At 55.3% G+C, this 21,147-nt stretch overlaps 1 protein-coding gene across 23 annotated transcripts in view; it reads right to left on the minus strand.

Annotated features, from left to right (window-relative positions):
• Positions 1-4,695: 4,695 nt before the first annotated feature.
• Positions 4,696-21,147, minus strand: part of PTPRS (protein tyrosine phosphatase receptor type S) — a 211,748-nt gene continuing 195,296 nt past the window's right edge. For 22 of the 23 annotated variants that reach the window (XM_043977056.1, XM_043977057.1, XM_043977055.1 and 19 more), the window contains 12 exons: positions 20,226-20,323; positions 19,110-19,233; positions 17,586-17,761; positions 16,937-17,056; positions 16,119-16,273; positions 15,395-15,680; positions 14,679-14,857; positions 14,014-14,140; positions 13,392-13,517; positions 11,376-11,530; positions 8,076-8,211; positions 4,696-6,988 (listed from right to left, as the gene is read on the minus strand). In XM_043977056.1, the coding sequence (XP_043832991.1) occupies positions 6,920-6,988; positions 8,076-8,211; positions 11,376-11,530; positions 13,392-13,517; positions 14,014-14,140; positions 14,679-14,857; positions 15,395-15,680; positions 16,119-16,273; positions 16,937-17,056; positions 17,586-17,761; positions 19,110-19,233; positions 20,226-20,323 (1,751 nt within the window). In that variant the 3' untranslated portion in view covers positions 4,696-6,919. The remainder of the gene's footprint in view (positions 6,989-8,075; positions 8,212-11,375; positions 11,531-13,391; positions 13,518-14,013; positions 14,141-14,678; positions 14,858-15,394; positions 15,681-16,118; positions 16,274-16,936; positions 17,057-17,585; positions 17,762-19,109; positions 19,234-20,225; positions 20,324-21,147) is intronic. The other variant, XM_043977054.1, reaches the window with a different exon arrangement.

Consider the following 21,147-nt stretch of genomic DNA (forward strand, 5'->3'; position numbering starts at 1 on the left):
TCAAACTCAACGTGGCCCAGGCTGAGGTTATTATTATCATTTCCCTTTATATCTGTTGTTCCTCCTCCTCCTCCTTACTTCACCATTCATTCATCCAAGTCTCCTTTGTTCAGGACCAAGGGATTTACCAGAATTCTGGAAGTTCAGAGCCGGGAGGGAGCACAGTCAAAGGAAGCAAGCTTTTATTAAGTGCCTACTGTATGCTGACATAGCCTTACACTGTGTTAAATGCTTTGTGAATATTATCTCATTTGATCTTCACAACATCCCTGGAAAGCAGGTACTATTATTAACCCCATTTTTCAATTGAGGAAACTGAGGTTAAATGATTTGTCTAGGGTCACATAGCTAGTAAGTATTTGAAATCAACTTGGAACTCAGATCTTCCTGACTCCAGGCTCTATCCACTGGGCCATCGGGCTATGGTGGTATCTTCTTGTCCACTGAGGAAAGTTCAGTCTCTGCTTTCCAGCGTTCAAGGCCCTACTCAGTCCGGCAGCATGTTTTTTTTTTTTCCCAGTCTTAGCTCATATTTCTCTATTCTAGAGAATTCTCTAGATGAACTGATCTGCCCCCTGGGCATGTTCTGTACTCTCACACCTCCTTGCCTTTGCTCCTGCTGTTCCCTAGGCCTGGGAGGCCTTCCCTCACCCTTTTCCCTATATTCCTTAACCATCTTTCAAAAGCCCAACACAAAAGCCACCTCCCTCAGGAAGTTTAAACAGATCCCCATCCACTGAATAACAGCCTCTCCCACAAACCCCTTTTACAACACAATTGTTTTCTGTCTCTTATATGATGCACTTGGGGAAAAAATAAGTTTTATGGATGCCTTATTTTACATCCTTATCACATCTAATAACTTCCTGCCTCCCCCTTTCTTCTTCTTCTTCTTCTTTTTCTTTTTTAGTGAGGCAATTGGGGTTAAGTGACTTGCCCAGGGTCACACAGCTAGTAAGTGTTTAAGTGTCTGAGGCCGGATTTGAACTCAGGTACTCCTGACTCCAGGGCTGGTGCTCTATGCTCTGCACCACCTAGATGCCCCTTCCCCCTTTCTTATAACAAAGAAATAATTTATAGTTAAGCAAAAGAAAATGGAATATTGATAATGTCTAAAAATGCATGCCTCATTCTGTACCCACAGTCTACCACCTCCCTTAGGAGTAGAGAGGGATAGTTTTCACCATCTGAAGTCAGAATTGGTCATCGTATTGAGCTGGGTTCTTATGCCTTTCTGGGCTTCCTTCTACCTTACCCCAGGCGTGCATCTTTTGTTCTCTTGATTCTACTTGCTTTGCTCTTGAGCTGAGCCCTCCCAGCTGTGACGCTTTCAGTTCTAGATCTGAAGTCTACGATTTAGGGGGGCAGGGCGGGGTGGGAATTGGGATGAATTTGGAATTCAGCCTTGGTTGTGGTAGCCATTATCTACTGGCCCCCAGGGTGTTCCCTCTCTCTTCTGGATGAGGCCGGTGCCTGGCTCACCGCTTTCCTCTCCACCCCAACTCCAGTCCTTGTTCATCCTTCCATACTATTTGGCAGGCCTTTTTTCTGGGGGACTCTGGTCCTGCCCAATCCCACAAATCCTCTCTCTCTGAGTGGGAGGAGAGGGACCTGAGACTGTCTGTCTGATGCCTCCAAGTACAATTGTAGCCTTATGTTTGAAGGAGCTGGGGATGGTTGGCCTGGATCCAGAACGGGGAGGCTCGGGGTGTCGGGGGGCGGTGCACGGATACATGAGGAGCTTCTGGAGGGCAGGATTAGGAGTAATGGAGAAAGCTGCAGAGGCAGCTTTTATCTCCATGAAAGGAAGCGTTTCCCCTGTCGAGAGCTGCCCCAGTGTGGAACGGGTCACCCAAGGAGGGTTCCTGGGCTGCCCACGGGCTGCCTGTGCTCTCCTATCTTCCCCCTGGCTCTTCTTCTGATTTTCAGCTTGCTTGGCCCGGGTATCTCTGCTCTGTGGCTGCCCCTCCCCGGCCTCCTCGGGAAGGGGCTTTTCTCCAGCCTGGATCAAATGAGGTCATTGTTATTCACCAAGAGCAGTAGAGGCACACAGGGCTCCCCCAGCCAAAGCCTGGGTCTGACTGGGCTTGACGGCCAGGGGCCAGGGCGTGCTGAGAGGAAGGGAGGGAGGCTTAGGGGAGTTTTCGGGGCTAGAGCCCCAATGAAAAGAAAGCAAGACCACTAGAATTCCATTTGAGCCTTTCTGCAGTTTTCCCTTTGTCTGAGGGGTTAGACATGTCCTCTCAGTGGGCACACATGGCAACCCCATTGGCCCCGGGCTGACTCAGAGCAGGAGAGGGGAAAGCCTCAAGGGAGCTATTGTAGGGAGGCTGGGGGGGTGGGAAGGGAGAGGGGAGAGAAGGGAGGGAGATCCAAGGGGGGGAGACAGAGGGAGAGAGGAAGAGAGACACAGAAACATGGGGAGAGAAAAGGAGACAGAGGGGGAGGGAGATGTATGTGTGTGTGTGTGTGTGTGTGTGTGTGTGTATACACACACAAAAATATATGGTCCATGTGTATATATATGTACATACACATATGATGCATATACAGACATATTTTGAGAGAGTGAGAGCGAGAGAGTGAGAGCGAGAGCGAGAGAGAGAGCGAGAGAGAGAGAGAGAGAGAGCGAGAGAGAGAGAGAGAGAGAGAGAGAGAGAGAGAGAGAGAGAGAGAGAGAGAGAGAGAGAGAGAGAGAGGACTTAGACCTATAAGGGACTGAAATAGAGAGAAGGGGGGAGGATGCAGAAGGAGAGACAGAATTCTCTTATTTTCTCCTTCCCCATTTTAATGCCACGAATGGGGCTTGGGGTTGGGTCTCTTTGTGAGGACCATTTCCCCTATTTAATCTCATCTGCGCCTTCCTTTTGGGGGGCCCAGTAAATGTTTGCAGACCGCACAGAGTGAGGCTGGAATATTGTTTGAGGCGCAGGAACTGGATGGACAAGCTGGAGAACCAGGTGTTCTGGATGCCTTAAAGCAGGGCTGTGCTCTGGGCAAATAGGCAGTGGGCAAGGGTGGTGCCCTCTACTCTCGCTGCCAGGGAGCACTGTTTGGGGTTCTTTCTTCCTGCTGCATAGGGCCCTAGGTTTGTCTGTTTCTGGAACTGTCCCCCAAGAGGAGGGCTTGGCTCTTCCAGGCAAACCCCAAAGGATCTTGGCAGTGCGATCCCTGCCAATGTCTCTGAGTCTTTACTATTGGCGTGCCCTCCCCATCTCCCTTGTGCCTCTCCTAACCCCAAACATCCCAGGTACAGTGGGATGAGCACAGGACGGGTTTGAAAGCCATTCACTACCACCCAGCCCAGCCCACAGTGACCTTGCCCTTCTCCTCCTTCCCTGCAAGTCATACATCCTATGGATGGATAAGTCATCGGAGGGCTCGTGTTGGGCGGAAGAAGCCTGAGAATGGCTCTTAATAGCTGTGTGACCCTGGGCAAGTCTCTGCCATAGCTCGGGCCGCAGTTTCCTCATCTTTAAAATGGGCATGTCAATTCCACTTGTCCCCTTTCTTTCTTTCCACTCACTGAACTCCTAGTTCTCCCCTGGAGTATGCAAGGAGCCTCTCCCTTCTCTAACCCGTCCTTCAAGAGGCTGCCCTCAGCATCTTTGTGAGGCACGGCTCGGCCTGGTCTTGTGACCTTCCCTGCTGCCTCAGGAATAAAACGCCAACTTCTCCGCCTGGCCCAGAACTCTCACAGCCTGGCCCACAAGCAGTTTTGCAGCCTCATTTCACATTATTCACCCCCCTTCACCCAAGTACTGCTTTTCACAGTCAACATTCAAATCAGATGATTACACACTCCCCCTGTACCTTCAAATCCCAAAGCCTCTCTCCATTTCCCTTCAAGACTCAGCCCAGCTACTTACTGGGCCATCCACGAAACCACCCCTGATCCCAGCTTCTTGCAGCGTGTGTGTGTGTGTGTGTGTGTGTGTGTGTGTGTGTGTGTGTGTGAGGAGTGTTCTGTTTCTGGATCCCTGGGGCTTTATAAAGGAGACAGAGAGGGAGTGTGCTTTATAAAGTCAATTGACTAATTCCTATTCAGTTTCCTTCCTCCCAGACAAGGCCATCCATGGGGAAGAGAATGCTCTTTAATATGGAGCAGTGGGTGCTGGCTCCTTGTTTTCCTCCTGGTCACTCTGCTCCACCAGGGCCTCTGGAGGCCAAGGACTGCGTGTCTCAGCACGACAGTCTTTGGGGATGCTCCCCCTTTCCCCCCTCTTCCCCCTTCAGTCTCTCTCCCACCCCCTTGCTCCAGAAAGGCTGGCAATTCTCTCTGTGAAGGGGAGGAGGTAGTTGTCTGGCTGGCCCCATCACTACCCCCTCCTGGGTCCCCTGGCTCTCCAGTTGAAGGCTCCCTTACTCCAAATAGCTGGGCCTGGCAATCAGCTTTGTAGATCCCCTGATGCCTGGTGAGAGGAAGGTGTGGGCGTCCTCATAGGGACAGCTGGAGAGGTCAGACATGAGAGTCAGAAACCCTGGGATGTCAGCCCAGTTCTGTTGCTTATTACCTACCTGGGTGGCTCGGGAGGCCTCAGTCTCCCCATCTGTAACAGGAGAGTTCATATGAGGCAAGTACCTTGAAAAACCTAAGAGAAATCTGTCGTCTCTAATTCCTTCCATTCCTTGGCTTCCCCTTGGGGCCCCAACCCAGACGAATTCTGGAACAAAGGAGGCTCCTGTAGACGGGGCTTTCAGACAATCTTCCTTTAATACAAAGTCGATATATCTACATACACAGTGGCAGGAAAACCACTTACAGTTTCAGTTTGAAGTAACAGTGGGAAACGAATAGTGTCTCTGCTCTCGTTCAAAGAGAAAAAACTGGTCTCGGTTGGCATCTGCTTTTCTCCTTTCCCCTCGTCTCCCCCGAGTGAAGTCCTGGCTGCAGGTTGTCAAGAGTTCGGGGCCACGTTCACACGGCCTTTTTGGTTGGGGTGGGGTGGGCCCAGTTCCTCCCTGGTCAGCACAGGAGGTGGGTTGTGTGTGTGTGCATGCACACACACACACTGTGGTCTAAGTATGTGTGTGTGTGTGAGCCCCCCTCCCCCCAGGGTCCAGCTGGTGCCCCCATCCCAACACATCCATCTTCCCCACAGTTGAGCAGAGAGCAGGGGGGAGGGGGAGGTGCCCAGGGCGGCCTGGGGCAGGGGACGCAGCTTCCTTTTGCCTGGGCACTTTGGCAACACAGTCTGAGCCCTGAGGGCCCGCCAGCCATCGAGGTGATGATTTGTCCTGGATGTCTGGCGTGTGAGCCGGGGCACCTGCACGCCTGGGGTCAGGGGGCTTCCTGGTGGGAGGTAGCATCCCTCCCAGCCACAGTGGGCGCCTGGTCCAGGCAGGGGAGATCAAAGGAGGAGGGGTCCTGCTGGCTGGCCTCCCCCGGCCTCCCCCCGCACTTGGAGCCAAGCCTGATATGTCTGAGATTGAATTCGAAAACAAAACAAGGACAGTTCATTCTTACATGAGTGAGTCGAACCTTTCCAATGGTAGAAAAGCAGATGTAGAAGTAGCAATTCGCACGTAACCTTGTATATAATCACAGCCAGTACACAGAACGTTTCTACCGTGAAAAAATAGACTGTCTTTGAACGTAATATGAATAAGCAAATTTTCTTTTAAATTCATTGACTCATATTCTGTCAGTTTTTTTTTTTAAAAAAAGGAAAAAATACACTATTTAAAAAAAAACGGTAATGTCACTGGATACAGTTACATCGATACTTTAAAGAAAGCCGCTCACAGCGCAGGGCCAAGGGGCCACTCTCTCTGGATGGTCTGACGGCTGGGCGGAGGTGGGCTTGGCTGAGGCCCCTCCAGGCTGTCCCGAGGGAGTGGGGACAGAGTGGGGGCGCTGAGGACAACTGAGGCAGGTTCTGAGTTCAAATTCAGACTTTGCCTGGGAGGACCCAGCCCAAGTCACAGCCTGCCTGCCTGCTTGTCGGGGCCTCTGTCTCTTTACCTGTAAAGCGATGACAGATCCTACAATTTCTATGGTTCCTTTTAGCCCGAGTCCTAGGAGTGTGACAGTCTCTTCCCGGAGCCCATGGTGTGGGAGGGTGGAAGGAGGGAGTGTTTGCTTGAGACAGGGAGGAACAGGTGGCGGATCGGGCCTGTCCTGGCGGCTCCTCTGCCCGGAGGATGCCCTCCCCCACTGAAATCCAACTGGCAGGAAAGTGACTTGCCAGGCTGCCCCTTCCTCGCCGTGTCTTCTTCATCTTTCCAGAAATAACATTGTTTTGGAATCAAAAAAGAAATGAGGAATGTTCCAAGTATTCAAAAGGGGATCTGGCCCCAGCATCCCCCAGAGAGCTTGGCCTCCCAGCTGGGTCCTGGTTGTGGGGACCCCTGGGCAGCCTTCCTTCCCCACATGGGGCGGGGGGGGGGGAGCTCCTACGGGGGGGGGGGGCCAGGGCTTGGCGAGTCTGTCCCTCCCCCAGCACTGTACACAGGAGGCATTTCATGGATGTGGTTATTGGCTCAGGGCTGCGGCAGGGGGCTCTGCGTGCGAGAGGCGGAGGGGGTGGGTGGGTAGAGGGGTGACTTCCCCTAAAAACGGCCAACTAGATTAACAAAGAAACCAAACTCTTAAGGATGGCACCCTGGCAACTGTGCCCCTCCCCGGTATCGGGGGCTGGGGGGGGGGGGGCAAGGTGACCTGGGGACCAAAGCCAACTTGAGGTAACAGGCCCCCCTGCTCAGACCAGGCCTGGCTCACGAGCCTCTGGTTCGCTCCTCCGGTTCATGCTGCGGAGGCCCCAACGTGAGGGACCCCGAGCCGGGCCTACCCACCCCTCCCCCACGCTCCCGCGGTTCAGTTTGTGGTGATCAGTCCGAGACCCCTTCCGCATGAGGGAAGGGGAAGCGTCCATGACGTCCAGTGGCCCGTGGAGTCAGTGAGGGGAGGGATGGCTTTTTAGGTTGCATAGTGGTCAAAACTGCCAAGGTACTCCAGGGCGGCCTGGTAGCAGAACTGGTACTCATCCTGAAGTGTGGACAGAGAGAGAGGCCGCATCAATAGGCTGTGTAAGGCCCCCTCCCCACTCCCCACGGGCTGCTGTAGCAGAAAGGGCGCTGCCTCTGGAGCCAGTGGGTCTGGATTCGAATCCTGACTCCATCAGCACCTGCTCCCACATCTCCCCTGGGGAGCATGGGGAGCCCCATTTTACAGTCGCGGTAACTGAATCCATTGAAGGAGCTCAGGTATCTAGCCTGGAGAAAGCTAGAAGCTGGGGGTGAGGTGACAACACAATCACGTGTCTAAGTTTTCAAGGCCAGTCAGGAGACATAGGCAGCCACAAAGCAGCAGCAGATGAAGACAAGTGTCTGAGTAGAGAAAGCCACCCAAAGGCACACTGGGCCTTGTCATAAGGGACAGTGTTAAAAAATGAGGTACTGAGTTCCCCATCCCTAGAGGTATTCAAAAGGAATGTTGTAGAGAGGATGCCTGATCATTATAAGGGGAACCTGTGCTCCAATCCTATGTCTGTCGCTTCAACTTTGTGACCTTGGGCAAGTCACTGCCCCTGCCTAAGCTTTGGTTTTTCTTTTTCAGGAACATGGAGATGATGAGATTTGTGTCACCTTCCTCCCAGAGTGTAGAACACTCAGAGAATGGGAAATAGGGATTATTCTGTCCCCTTCCCACCCCAGCTGCCCTCCTCTGGCAGTGTCCCTCTGGAAATATGGGGCCCAGAACTGGACAGCTGCATGGTGTGGCTGAGTCAGGAAGACCCGAGTTCAAATCCAGCTCAGACAATTATTAACAGTGTGACCCTGAGCAAGTCACTTAACTTTTGTCTGTCTCAATTTCCTCAACTGTAAAATGGGTATAACAGCATATACGCCCTGGGGTTGTTGAGAGGATTAAATGAGATGATATTTACAAAGCACAGAGCCCAGTGCCCGGCGCACAGTAGGTGCTTACTAAATACTTGCTCCCTCTCTCTTCCTCCCCAGCACCTCAGATGAGGCCTGAGCCATGTAGGGGACAGTGGGATGTCCACCTCCCCCCCACCCTCCCAAAACGGCATGAGGCTTTCTGAACACCAGGCCAGCAGGTGGGACCTCACCTCCGTCTGTACCATGGCCGGCCGCTGCGTCCGCAGCATCTTCACCGTCTGGAAGATGTCCACTACTCCCTCATAGCGCATCCTCTCCAGGACGATGCTGAGCGTGATGAAGACGCCAGTCCTGCCCACACCAGCACTGCACAGGGTGGGGAAGAACAACGGGCACACAGAGTCAGAGAGAGCAGGGCCCACCCTTGGGCTGCCCAGCAGAGCCCCGAGCATCTGTGGCTGGGAAGGCCACGCTCATGTGCGAGTTAGGAGGCCCTGGTGGTGATGGGAAGTCCCTGGCTCTCTGCACCAACTACACGGGGATAGGGAAACGTCTGTGACCTCTCTTGGTGACAAGGCACAGCCACGGCACGCTCCTGCAGGCCGCTGCCTACCTTCAGAACTGTGGTCAATGCTCGGTCTCAGTTAGAGGCCAGGGAAAACACAGATGACTTGGGGTTTTTCCCCATTCAAGTTCAAGGACTCCCTGGAAATCTCTCCATAGGCCAGGACGCCAGATGTCGTCCAACCCCTCATTTTACAGAGGCCCAGGGTGACTTGAGGTTATACTGCTTTAGAAGTGGGGGTGCCAATTTTCCTCCCAGTTCTTTGTAATGCCCTTTGTCTTATAAAGATACCAAAGGCCGGTCTTCTCTCACTCCAGGAGGGTAGTCACCAAGGTGATCTGTCCCCTGGCCATATATTCCTGTCCTAATAAATGTCTTTATTTTACAAGATTCGTGATGAGCCTCCAATTCTTTGGCTGAGCTAGTTCCCAGAGCAGGCTGCAAGTCCCCCCAAACACAGCTACTACCTGAGCTAGGAGACAAAGATAACTCCAGAGGTCAGGACTATCATTCCAACCCCCCCCCCACTGGCTCTCAGGAATCTTTCCCCACCCACCCCCAAAAGGAACTTCCCACAGTCAGGTGGCCACCCCATCGATCCTCTATAAAAGCTTTGGCCTTCCTTCTATTCTGGGAGGAAGAGGATTCTCAGCCGTCTCCTCCCCTTGAGGCTAAGTCTTTTGACTTCCCTCTTGGTCACTTTCTCTAGTGCCCCATAAAGGACCATTTTACTTCTAAAAAAAATAGAAGTGGGGGTGCCAAGATTTGAATCCAGCTCTTCTGACTCATAACCTCCAGCAGCCCTGTTCTCCTGTGTTCTGAGGCTGCTTGGAGCTTCTCTTAAGGCCCACTTCCAATGGGGCATCTCCTAGCCCAGGAGCAGAGAGAGGGGAGGGTGTGGTCATGGACCAAGGGAGGAGGAGGTCACAGGTGGAAGGCAAGGCAGGGAAGGGAGAGAAATGGCAGGTCAGGGATAGGGGAGAAAGGGACTAAACAAACGTTCATTATTAGTAAGCACCTACTGTGTACAGAGCTCTGCTGGGCTCAAAGTTCAAATAACCCCTCCCGGAGTTCAGTCTAGTGAGGGATGTCTCACACACACACACACACACAGATCAGGGAGCAGGGGCGGAGAAAAGTCCAGGATGCCTTTGGGGAATGAAGGCCGGTGTGCCTAGACCACGGAGCGTGCTTACAAGAGAAGAGTCATACTACATAAGGCTGGGTGAAGCCAGACCACAGACAGGGGAAGGGAGACTGACTTTTCCCGGTCAGGCAGCAGCACCCCTGAAGCGTCTGGGACAAAGGAGGGACAAATAATAAGATTGGATTCAGGGAAGGAAGGGTCCCTAGAGGTCAGCTAGTCTAATGGTCCCATTTTACAGATGAGGAAATTGGGGCCCAGAGAGCTGAGTGGTTTGTGGGGGGCCAGACTGTGGGTAAGAGGCCAAGGTAGGACAGGAACCCCCAGGGCTTCTTTTCTGCCTTGTAGTTACTTGGTACATATTTCCTATCGACATAACTGTATGGGTTGTGCCTGCCCAGCAGTCTGTAAACTCCTCAAAAATAGCATCTCTTTGGTTTTAATTCTCATATGCCCAGGCACCTGTAGATGCCCCATACACGTCTGCTGACTGATCACTGGCTGGCAGATTTGGCAAGGGTGCAGTAACAAGTGGAGGTGGAAAGATGTTGTTCAGCCAAGTGGAGTTTGTAAGGAGGGCTGACTGTCCTAGGCCGGGGACCACAGGAATACAGAAGTGGGGACAGAAGAGGAAGGGACACAGGCAGCATCAACAGGATGGGGGGAAACGGCACTGGTTAGTTATGGGGGAAAACCCCAGATCCCTCCCTGTTGACCTCCTTCAGGGGGGAGGCCCCAGCCTGGGCAGAGAGGAGGGGGAGGCCCAAGGGGAGTGTAGGGCAGGCTACACCTTCCCCCTGGGGGAGATACAAGAGACGTGCCAGTGGGGGAACAAAAGGGATGTCTGGAAATCACTGTATTAGCCTCCTGTTATATCACAAACATACGCTGTCAGTGAACAAATCGGTGGGTTGGCAAGAGGCACGAGGAGACAGGGCCGGGAGACAAAAGAAAGGGGACATTAGGGTGCTTCGGATGGAATAATTCCTACCAACCCAAACCAAATGAATGAGGGTCGGCCATGAAGCCCTTTTCCTATTGAATGAGGGAGAAAACCATCTGTGACAGCGACCCAAGGAAAGACGAGCTCATTGATCCCTGCAGTCCCGGCGGGTGCCAAATTGATTTCCAATCAGCAAAGGTACAGAATTTTTGGTGTCCCCATGCAGAAGCACACCCCGTCTTTCCTAAACGTGCTCACAAGGCTTCACTGACATTTATAACAACTTTTCAGAGAGAATCAGGCCTCTCAGGCCTGCTCTTAATCAAATTCAAAGCAGGAAACAAACTGGAGGCTGGGCGTGATATGTGGGCTATCGCTTCCAAAAACTATCTTGAGAAAATAAAATCGACTAATTTATTTGATTGGGTTCTGATAAATCTTTAGCAGCTTTATGATACTAAAACATGTTGTGGTGTACTGAATAAAGTTTTCTTTATGAAAAATTGAGTCTCTTTTATTCCTCACAATTGAGATACTTCCTTTCACATTTAACAGGTGGTCTGGGAAGGTTTGCTAAAAGCCAAAAGATATGAGGATGGTAAAAACGTTGGGGGACCCCTCAGGGTAGGGCTAGAAAGATGAAGCGACATTTGGAAGAGAGATAGGGAGAAGGGAAGAAATGACCATGAACAGAGGCACAGATGGTGGGTGGGAGGGACATGGAGAGGGAAGGGGTGGGAGGGGGCTTTCTCCTTACATAAGCACAGCCCGGGTGGGGGTAGGGTGATGCTATGGGCAGGGCCTCCCCCTGTGGCCAGATCCACCACACAGGGCTCTCTACCCTCCTCTCGCCCTGCGGCCCAAGGGTCAATCCCTACCTGCAGTGGACAGAGATGGGCCCGTCCTGGCCAAACTGCTCCTTGGTCTTGTGCACTTGGCCAATGAAGTCGATGAAGCCCTCCCCTGACTTTGGCACGCCTTGCTCAGGCCAGTCTGTGAACTGGAACTGGCGGACGGTCCGGGACTGTCCGTCCTGCGGAGAGGAGGAGAGGCCCAAGTCAGTGGTGATGGTGGCCTGTCATTTGCTCACTCAGAATACATGTATTAAGCACTTGCTGTATAGGCAAGAGCCACGACAAGTGTGGAGACATGCAGATAGGGAAAAGAAGCCGTTCCTGTCCTCAGGGAGCTTACAGTATATGGAGGCCCACAATCTCTCTGACAAGCTCCTTACGGAGGGGGAGAACAGGTCTCTGTAAGGGGGCCCTCAACCGCAGGGAAGCCTGACGCTGTCTGGCTGGGAGGTGCAAGAAGAGGAGTCCCCGAGCATGGGGGAGAAGGCAGAACTTTCTGCACAGCCTGAGCCAAGACAAGCGGGGAGGGCATTGGGGGTTGTCTGGTTTGACTGGAAGATGAAGTATGCCAGGACAGGACTAAAAGAGAGGCCTGGAGAGTGCGATAGTGCCCAACTGGAGGGCCTTGAAGGCCAGGAAAAGGGATACACAGCCCAATGGGGAAGAGGGAGCCACCAATGGTTATGGGGCAGAGCGTGACGTGACGTATCTACATGTGCAGGACGGACCGGCACAGGCCAGAGCGAGCACCATCTCCTCCCATCGTCCTCCATCCAATGCCCAAGCACCCCACAGGTCTCCATTGTCCACCATCCATTGCCCTTGCCTTGCCCCGGCCCCTGCACGCTGCACCTCCTCCTGCTCTGCTCCTCCCACTGGCCCCCGGCCTATGCCCCTGGGAGCTGGACTCTGTGAGGTGAGCTTGTGGCACTGCCCATAGCCAGGCCGCACATGCCCCTCCCCGCCCCAGCTCCATCTGCCCTCTGTACGCTGTTTTTCTGTTAGAATGTAAGCCCTTTGGGGACAGGGTTTGCCTCGCTTCCTTTTGTGCCTATAGTGCTTGGCATACAGTGGGTGCTTAACAAATGCTTTCTCACCCATTCCAGACCATCACTTCCCACCCAACACATCTCCCATCAACTTCTCAATGTCACCGCCTTCTTATTTATTTATTTTTTGTGGGGTCAATGGGGGTTAAGTGACTTGCCCAGGGTCACACAGTTCGTAAGTGTCAAGTATCTGAGGCCGGATTTGAACTCAGGTCCTCCTGAATCCAGGGCCGGTGCTTTATCCAATGCGCCACCTAGCTGCCCTCGACGTCACTGCCTACTTGACTGCCAGAGCAGAGGCCCCCAGGAGAGCAGGCCAGCCCTGCTTGGTTCCTGCCCCTCTGCCCTGTGCACCGCCCTGGGGCCAGGCAGAGGCATGGGCAGGGGGAGGGTTAAGAGAAGGGGCTCAATGGGAAGTGAGGCCACAGCGCCTCTCTCTGCCTCCGAGGGCAGTCTGGGCTCCTCAGCCAGGCACTCAAGGCCTTCCCTAGCACGGCCTCAGTCGACCTCTGTCCTCATCCCCCGTGAGGATCTGCCTTCCACTACAAGCACGCTGGACGTGGTTGCTGAGCTCCCCTACGCTTGCCCTGCTTGGCAGCCCCCTCTCTCTGATCCTCCAGGGACCTGCTGGAGTCCTGACCCTTCTCCAAGGAGTTGGCCAGCCGAATCTACCTTCCTCGTAGCTGCTATTGCACACTTATGACAGCTAGGTGGCACAATGGATAGTGCCCTAGGGCCTCAGACACTAGCTGTGTGACCCTGGGCAAGTCACTTTACCTCTGCCTCAGTTCCCTCTACTGTAAAATGGGAATAACAATAGCCCCCACCCCCCAGGGCTTTTGTGAGGGTCCAATGAGGTAAAACTCACCAGGTACACAGTAGGTGCTGCATAAATGCTTCTCCCCTCCTGCTCTTAGCTATCATCCCACCTAACATGTATTGTACTGCCCCACACCCCACCAGCCACCCCTCTGTGACCGCTGGGACTCACCCGGGCGTCGGTGACTTTGAACTCGCGCAGGATGTACTGGGGCATGTTGTACTCAGCCATGGGGTCCACCACAAAGTACTGGTAGCGTGCCGATCGTTCCGCCGGCCAGTACTGGTGACACTTCTCCTGGTGCAAGGAGAATGGGGGTGCCTGTCAGGTCTGCTGTCCCATGAAGGGGTGAGGGGTGTACGTGGCGGTTGGGGAGAACTCACAGACTGCAGGCTGCCTCCATGGACCCTGCCCTCAATCCACCAAGTGAACATACCTCCTCCCCCCACCTCCCTGAGGAGCAGGGCCTGGGGCTGCCCCCAGTGACCGTCACCTCTCTGGGGCAGGCCCAGGGCTAGCTGCTCTGAGAGTCTATGAGGAGATGTTCTCCCATGGCTCCCCCTGTTCCTGTCATAAGAGGCTATACTCAGGTTCCCCAGGGAGTCAAGGTGGGGTGCTGGTGCCTTCTAAAAGCTTGCCACGCCTCAGAGGGCCCCATGTGCTGGGTAAACACTCCAGCACAAGTTGTTCTGCAGGACCCAGAGGGCAAAGCCTCGTGCTTGGGCCTGGGCAACAGTGGCGAGGGGCAAGGCCAGGTGGGGCCGGCCCCGCCCCTGCCGCCTTCCTCACTCACCCGACCCATCTCCCGCAGCTTGGTGAGCATCACCACGATGGTGGAGTTGTTCTCCCACAGCATCCGCCAGAAGTCCTCGGTGGTCTCTGCCAGCGGCCCCTGCGTGGCAATGTAGGCCTTCTGCTGCCTGTGGGCGAGAGAGGGTGGCTGAGCGAGGCCTCGTCCTTCCACACGGGGCTCAGGGTCCTGCATTGGCGCCCCCCCCCCCAGTGTCTCCTCTGGGAACTAGGGGGAGTTTTACAGCCACAGAGACACGGAGTCTAGCGTCCTTCTGGTGCGGACAGGGAAACCAAGGTTTGGACTAGAGGGATGCTCAAAGGCATGCAGAGACTCGAACCTGGGACTGCCACCTCCTGTCCAAGGATGTTTCCTGTCTCTCTTTGGGCTGGGGGCACAGACCTAGCGGGAGGGGGGGTATTTCTAAGTAAAGCAGGGTCTCGGTGAGGGGCTTATTCTCTGCCCTGCTCGGTCCATCTGCCTATGCAGAGACGCTCTCTGAAGGGAGCTGCCCATTTTGGGGAGCTGAGCCCATGGTTCTGGGCTGTGGTGTGTCAGGGATGCTTGTGAGGATGGGAACACAGCCTGGCACTGTGAGGTAGGGGAGCCAGGGGCGGCTGAGCTAAGGGCCCCCATGTGACCTCCCTGCCCAACCCCGACCCACGCACCGGTAGCCATCGATGAAGCTGGCGTTGATGTAGTCAGAGCCCTCCACGCCGCGGATGGGCTGCAGGCACACGCGTGTACTCTCGTAGGGCATGATGTTCACTAGACGGTTCTTGAACTTGTTACAGGGAAGGTTGGCACTGATGAAGCGGGATGTGTGGGCTTTGGAGTTGGCCAGCCTCTGGAAGAGGGCACAGGGGAGGGGGCAGGTCAGGATGGGGTGGGCAGACGCAGTTCCCTCCCCTGTTGTTCCCTCTCTTCCTTCTCAGTCGGAGGCAGCACCATGGGAAAGGTGGCCGAAGGCCTGACGCCCTGGGCTTTCCTCCAGCAGATGTGGATTCCCTCCCAATCCCATCTCTTCCGCTAGTTCCCGGTGTGTGTCCCCGGGCTCTTTATATTCTAAGCCTGAGTTATGATAGGAGGAAGGGAGAGCCCAAGCCTGGGGTGACAGGCACGGGAGGGCTGGGGGCTGGGGTGGGGTAGGCACGCAGCCCCCTGCAATGCCCTGTGCGAGCAGCTGCCTCTTAGAGAGGCCCAAGGGCCCTCGCTCTTCTCATTTTACAGATGGGCACATTGGGGCCGGAGAAGGCAAGTGTCCGGCCGAAGCAATGGAACGGGGGTGCCTGCCAGGAAGCAGCGGAGCCATGAGCACCCTGGGACCCGGCTGGGGCTTCCCAGGCCAACCTGTCTCCCTCGGCCGCCTGCCCTGGCCTCGCACCTTGAACTCCAGCTCCATGCCTGTGACGTGCTCGCCCGTCTCCACCTGGGCCAGCTTCTGAATGTATGAGTAGAGGTTGCGGGCGGGGACCTCGGTGTTGCCACAGGCAACAGCCTCTAGAAGGGCATCGTGGATGAAGCTGTACTGGTCCTCGGTCTGGACCATGTAGTTCCGCTGGGAGCGCATGAGGGTCACGTGCCCGTAGATGTCCACCGTCTTCTCGGGCTTGATGCGTTCCAGCATGGCGTCTATGACGATGAAGCAGCCTGTGCGGCCCACGCCCGCGCTGTGGGGAGGGAGAGCGGACCTATGGGTGGGCGGGGGTGGACCCACGGGCTTGTCCCTGGATTCCGGCCCCGCCCCTGGCACTCAGGGGTGCCCTGAGGGCCCTCCCCCCAAGAACTGGGTGAGGCAGCACAGCATCATCCTCCTGCTGGAGATGAGGGGAGGGATGGGAGGCAGCCAGGCAGGTGTCCTGCCCCTGAGCCCACTGCCTGGAGGCCACCCCTCAGTCCATCACACAGCCCCCTTGTGTTTCATAGAGGGGACGGGAAGCCCAGAAAGGGCAGGGAAAGGGACCTTGGTGCGGGCACACAGCACGTCTGTGGCCCATCCTGACGGCACCTAAGTAACAGGTACCTTTTCTCCTTCCTGGGGCCCGGCTTGGATGCCGGGGCTGCCGAGGGCTGGGGCGGGGGGAAGGGGCGGTCAGGGGTCACCGTACCTGCAATGTACCACGATGGGGCCTGCATCCGGAGGGTTGCAGGTCTTCACCCTTCTCAGGAAAGCCAGGAAGGGTGTTGGGTACTCAGGGACGCCGTGGTCTGGCCACGCTGTAAACTGGAACTGGCGTACTTCACGCTTCTCGCTGGAGCCATTCTGCGGAGACATGGGCAGGCTAGTGGGCAGAGGACCCATGGACTGTGTCCCGCAGGCGCCTCCGTCCTTTCTTGATGTATCCTGTATACTGCTTCCTAAACAGCAGCTTTGGCCTCACTGCTCCCCTACTCTAAAACCTTAGATGGCTCCCTACTACCTTAGGAGAAAGTCCAAACTACTCTGCCTGGTCATCTCTTCCTTTTCTCTCTAACCTTCTCTCCGTATCCCCCTTCCATGTCTGCGTCGTCCCCCCACACTCCTCTACCCCCAGCCCTGTCTACTCTCAGGCCTTTGCTGAAGCTACTGACCCTCCTGCAATTCTCTCCCCCCTCTCCTCCAGAGCTGACTGGAAGGTGTTACTGCAGGCCTGGCTCCTCCAGGGACTGACCCCCTCCCCGAGCAAGGAGGCTGCCTTCTCTTCCACAACTTGTGAGGCTGACCTCTGCAGGCAGGCTGGAGCACCTAAGAGGGCAGGACTGAGGCTTCTCCTTCCCAGCAGGGAGCTCACATACATACAAGGGCCCTAGAACCCTCCTGGGGCCTGTAGTGCGAGCCCCGCCCTGAAGCGCAGACCTGCTCTCCCAGGAAGCTGCCCTCCCAAGGCCGCCCTTTCCCTGGTCACGGCTCAGGGCAGGAAGCAGAAGGAAAAGCTGGAGGGGGCACCTTGTGCAGGGAGAAGGTCCGGACGCAGAATGTGGCCAGCTCGATCGTGTCCAGCAGGGTCACTTGGATCACCCCGTAGGTCTCTGTGCCCCGGCTGGGCCAGTACTGATCACACTTGATCTGGGGGAGGAGGCCAGAGTCCACGGTAAGGAGCTGTGGGCGTGCAGCCCCACGAGGCCCCTCCCAGGGAGGGTGGGTTCAGGGAAACCCCAGGCCATTGGCTGGGGGGGCCTGAGCTGGGGAAGGTGGCTCCCCTCCACATGAGGCCAATACTTGGCAGGGGCAGCATCTGGTAATGACCAACTGACATCCTTATGGTGCTTTTAAGTTTGCAGAGGGTTTACATTATCTCATTGTAGGGGAATCAACATTTCTGGGATGAGACAGATAAGAAAAATGACTTGACAAAGGCCACAGGGCAGTAAATATAGCATTAAGGGGGAGGATTTGAACCCAGGTTTCAGTGTTAGGGTTTGGAGACCTGGGTTCAAGACCTGGCCCTGACACTCGCGATCCATGCAGGTTTGGTCAAGTCACGGCCCTGCTCCTTGTCTCAGTTTCCCCATCTGTCAATTGAGACAATTTCACTCCTGCCCCTACGTTCCCTCAGCAGCAGGGGGCTCCCTCGCCCGACGCGGCTCTTCCTTACCCGCGACTTCTCCTCCAGCTTGGTCATCATGACGATGGTGGCGGAGCGCTGCTCCCACACCATGCGCCAGAAATCGCCAAAGGTCTCTGGCAGTGGCCCCTGCGTGGCGATGTACGCGTTCTGCTTTCGGTACCCGTCGATGTAGTTGGCGTTGATGTAGTCACTGCCCACAATGCCTGAGTTGGAGAGATGGAAGGGATGCTGCAAGGCCTGTCTCCAGGGAGGGGGACAAAGGGAAGTTGTCCCCTGGACGCGCAACCACAAGGGTCCTCCTTTGGGGGCTGTGGGTGTCCCCTTCAGCAGGATGTAGGTAGGGCTGTCCCTGGGGAGTGCAGAGCTTTGGGACGACCCTTGGCTCCAAGGGCAATTGTCTCCCTGCGTCCCATCTCCTCCCTGTGTACCTAGGTCCGTGAAAGGCGGTCTGTGGGGGTGGGGGTGGGGGCAAGGCAGGACCACTCTCACTTGGTGACTTTGGGGCTTTGCGGGCGGAATGTGAGCAGTGAACTCCTGCCTTATTCTCCCTAGTGATGGATGACGGGAATGTCTCCTTCTTCCCCATATGCTGGCTCTTGGATCTCTGTCCTGCTGCAACAGACGAGGATGGCTCTGGGCATGCTCTGCCCCATAGAGATGATTTGGGGGTGAGGGTGGGCAGGGGCTAAAGTATGTCCCCCTGGGCCTGCCAAGCCGGCTCTTTCCACCACCAGTGCCCTCTTCTTCCTCCCTGGCCAGCGTCACCCTCCAGACTCCAGAAGGAGCCGGCGGGCCTTTCTAACCTCTGCCTGGAACATCTTGTACCAGCTGCCTTCCCTGGCTGCCCCAGCCTCCAGGGCTCTCCCTGAGCTTCTCTTCCTTTGACTACCCTGGCATGGGGAGCCTGAACACACACCCTTAGGACAGTTCTTGAAGGAAGGGCGTGAGTGAGTGGGCTCCGGCCACCTTGTCCACTGCCCAGGCCAGCTCCGGGAAGGGTTCATGGGGGTTTTAGTAAACTCTCAGTGCTTGTCTGATTAATGCTCAGCTAAGGGGAAGCCAGCTACTGAGCTCCTATCAGCTCTGTGGTGCTGGTGCAAAACATACTTGGAGAAAAGATCCAGAGACCTCAGATATTACCCCTCCTAACCCATAGCCCAGCAGAGATCCCCTCCTCTAGCCTCTGCTTGGAAACTCCCAGAGATGGGGGGCTCACTACCTCTTGCAGTAACCCAATCCATTAGGGGGCAGCTAGGGAGGGGCATGAAAGGCCTAAAGACTGGACTATTTTAGCTGCCTGGGGGGCTGCTTTCTCTCTCGTCCATCACTTTTTCAGAAGAATTCTGGTTTGTGGAGGGTTGGTTAACCCTCCCCTTCCCAGCTATCTCACTGGATCTGGAGTGTGACTGAGGCCTGATTTCCAGTCCTGGTTGAGCCAATGATGCTGGGACAAATCTCTTAGTTTCTTTCTGGGCCTCAGCTTTCCTACCCAATCCCTGCCCAGGGCGCCTCCCAGGGGTCCTTGGGAGTTCAGATGAGAGGTCCCATTACCTTCCATGGGGAGCAGGATGACTCGGGAGTGGTCGTAGGCTATGACATTGGCATAACGATTCTTGGGTTTATTCACCTCCAGGTTAGAGTGCTCCCATGTGAACTGCTGTCCTGGGTCAATTGACTGGGGGGATGAGAAAAAGACAGAGGCAGAGGAGAAAGGGAGATCCAGAGTGGTGGGGGAGAAGGGAGAGATGAGAAAGAAGAGACAGGATAGATGAGAGAAGAGAGACCGGGGTGGGGGGTGGGGAGAAGCAGAGAAGGGACAAAGAAAAATGATGGCAAAAGAGGAGCAGGAAAGGGTATATAGGATGAGGAAAGTGAGGGGAAGAGGCAGGAGGGGAAGAAAAAGCAGAGGGGGAAAAGGAAAGGCAGGAGGAGACAGAAGAGACAGGAAGAGGAGAAGGAGGGAGAGAAAGGGAAGAGAGGAAGAAGACAGATTGGACAGAGCAAAGAAGGAGGGGGGTGAGAAGGGCATCAAACACAAAGGTTGGTCAGGGCTGCTCCTGCTGGCTCAGCCTCCTCTGGCAAGGCTGCTGGAGGTGGGGGAACATGCTCAGGAGAAAGCAGCCAAAGGGTGGTCCTTGCTCTACCTACCTGTGCCACGTGAGGAAATCAAATGGGAGAAATGGAATAGCTTGGACAGACTAGCTGGCACAAGTTCCTCATCTGGCAGACGAGTCTCCCTGACTGATCCCCAAGGGATCAACAAGGCCGTGTGGCCAGTAAGTGAGAGACCCAAGTGTCCCCATCTCCAAGCACTTCCCGCTGTCCCACACTACTGTGGCAGTGCCAGGACCGAGGCGCTTGCCTCTGCTATGCCCACCATCACCCTGGGTACCATATAAGGCCCAGCTGTGGCCTGCTTTAATCACAGGGAGGATCAGAGAATTGCAGTAACCCTGGAGACCGTCTCCAATGGCCTCATTTTACAATGAGTGTAAGTGACATGCTCGAGGTTGTGCCACCAGCAGGCAGAAGGCAAGGATTCAAACTCAAGTCCTGATTCCAAATTCTGTGCTTTTCCCACCATGCTAGGTGGCTCCCTCAGTGAAGAGGCCCAAGTCAGGTGTGTGTGTGTGGGGAGGGGGAATGGGAGGGTCTGGGGCCACTTACCTCATACTCTTGGGACAACTTCAGGTTGTCATTGGCTTTGAGGTGCTCTGTGTGCTCAGCCATCTCGGTGATTGGGATTGGAGGGTGGCTGAGCATACCTGGGGGGAGAACAGACCCGCCAGGTGGGGGCGGGGAGAAAGGGTGGTCACGGCCTGTGGGAGGGCCGGGGCAGTCCCCGGCCCAGCCCAAGGGATGCATGAAGTGGGGACGATGGGGTGGGAGGTGAGGGGAGGCTCTACAATGTGAGTTCTGCAATGGGAGGGCGGCGGTTAGAAGAGAGAAGGCAGGCAGGGCTCGAAATTAATGTCCTGGGAGGGGGAGGGGTCGGAGGGGAGAGATGGGGTCTCTTCTGCCCTCCACAGCCCCTAGGGTAGGGGTGATCAGGAGGAGGCAGGGAGAAAGGGAGGGAAGACTGTTGACGGTACTTGGTTCCTAAGAAGTTCTAGACCAAGTGAACTGGAAGGGAAGGAGCTGATCCCACATACACAGCTGTTATAGAAAAGGGCGGGAGGTCTGAGGGGGACACAGATGGAGATGGACATGCAGATGGGTGAGATGGGTGGTCTCTGGGGAAGCTGGCTCTGTCACCCGTGGGGTCTTCCCTGCCTGGCACAGGGACTCAGGCTGGTGGGCACCTCCCCAAATCCGTCCACCAGGTAGATGGAGAGTGTCAGGAGATCCATTCTCAGCTTTGTCCCCTCCCTCAAGGAGATGGATTTTCACCTGTGGCCAGGGTGACTACAGGTTGGGCCAGGCAGTGAACAGTTTTCACAGGACATGTTTGGTTCTTACAAAATTCTGGCCAGGCTTGTGGGGACTGGACAGTAATAAGTACTTTAACGGATTTCTTGGCAGCTTGTACCTGGGAAGGCTAAAACTCAAGATCCCACTTCGGAGAGGTTGGGAACGGTCCCTTAGGTTT

The sequence above is a fragment of the Dromiciops gliroides genome, chromosome 1, assembly GCF_019393635.1.
Source record: "Dromiciops gliroides isolate mDroGli1 chromosome 1, mDroGli1.pri, whole genome shotgun sequence".
NCBI lineage: Eukaryota > Metazoa > Chordata > Mammalia > Microbiotheria > Microbiotheriidae > Dromiciops > Dromiciops gliroides.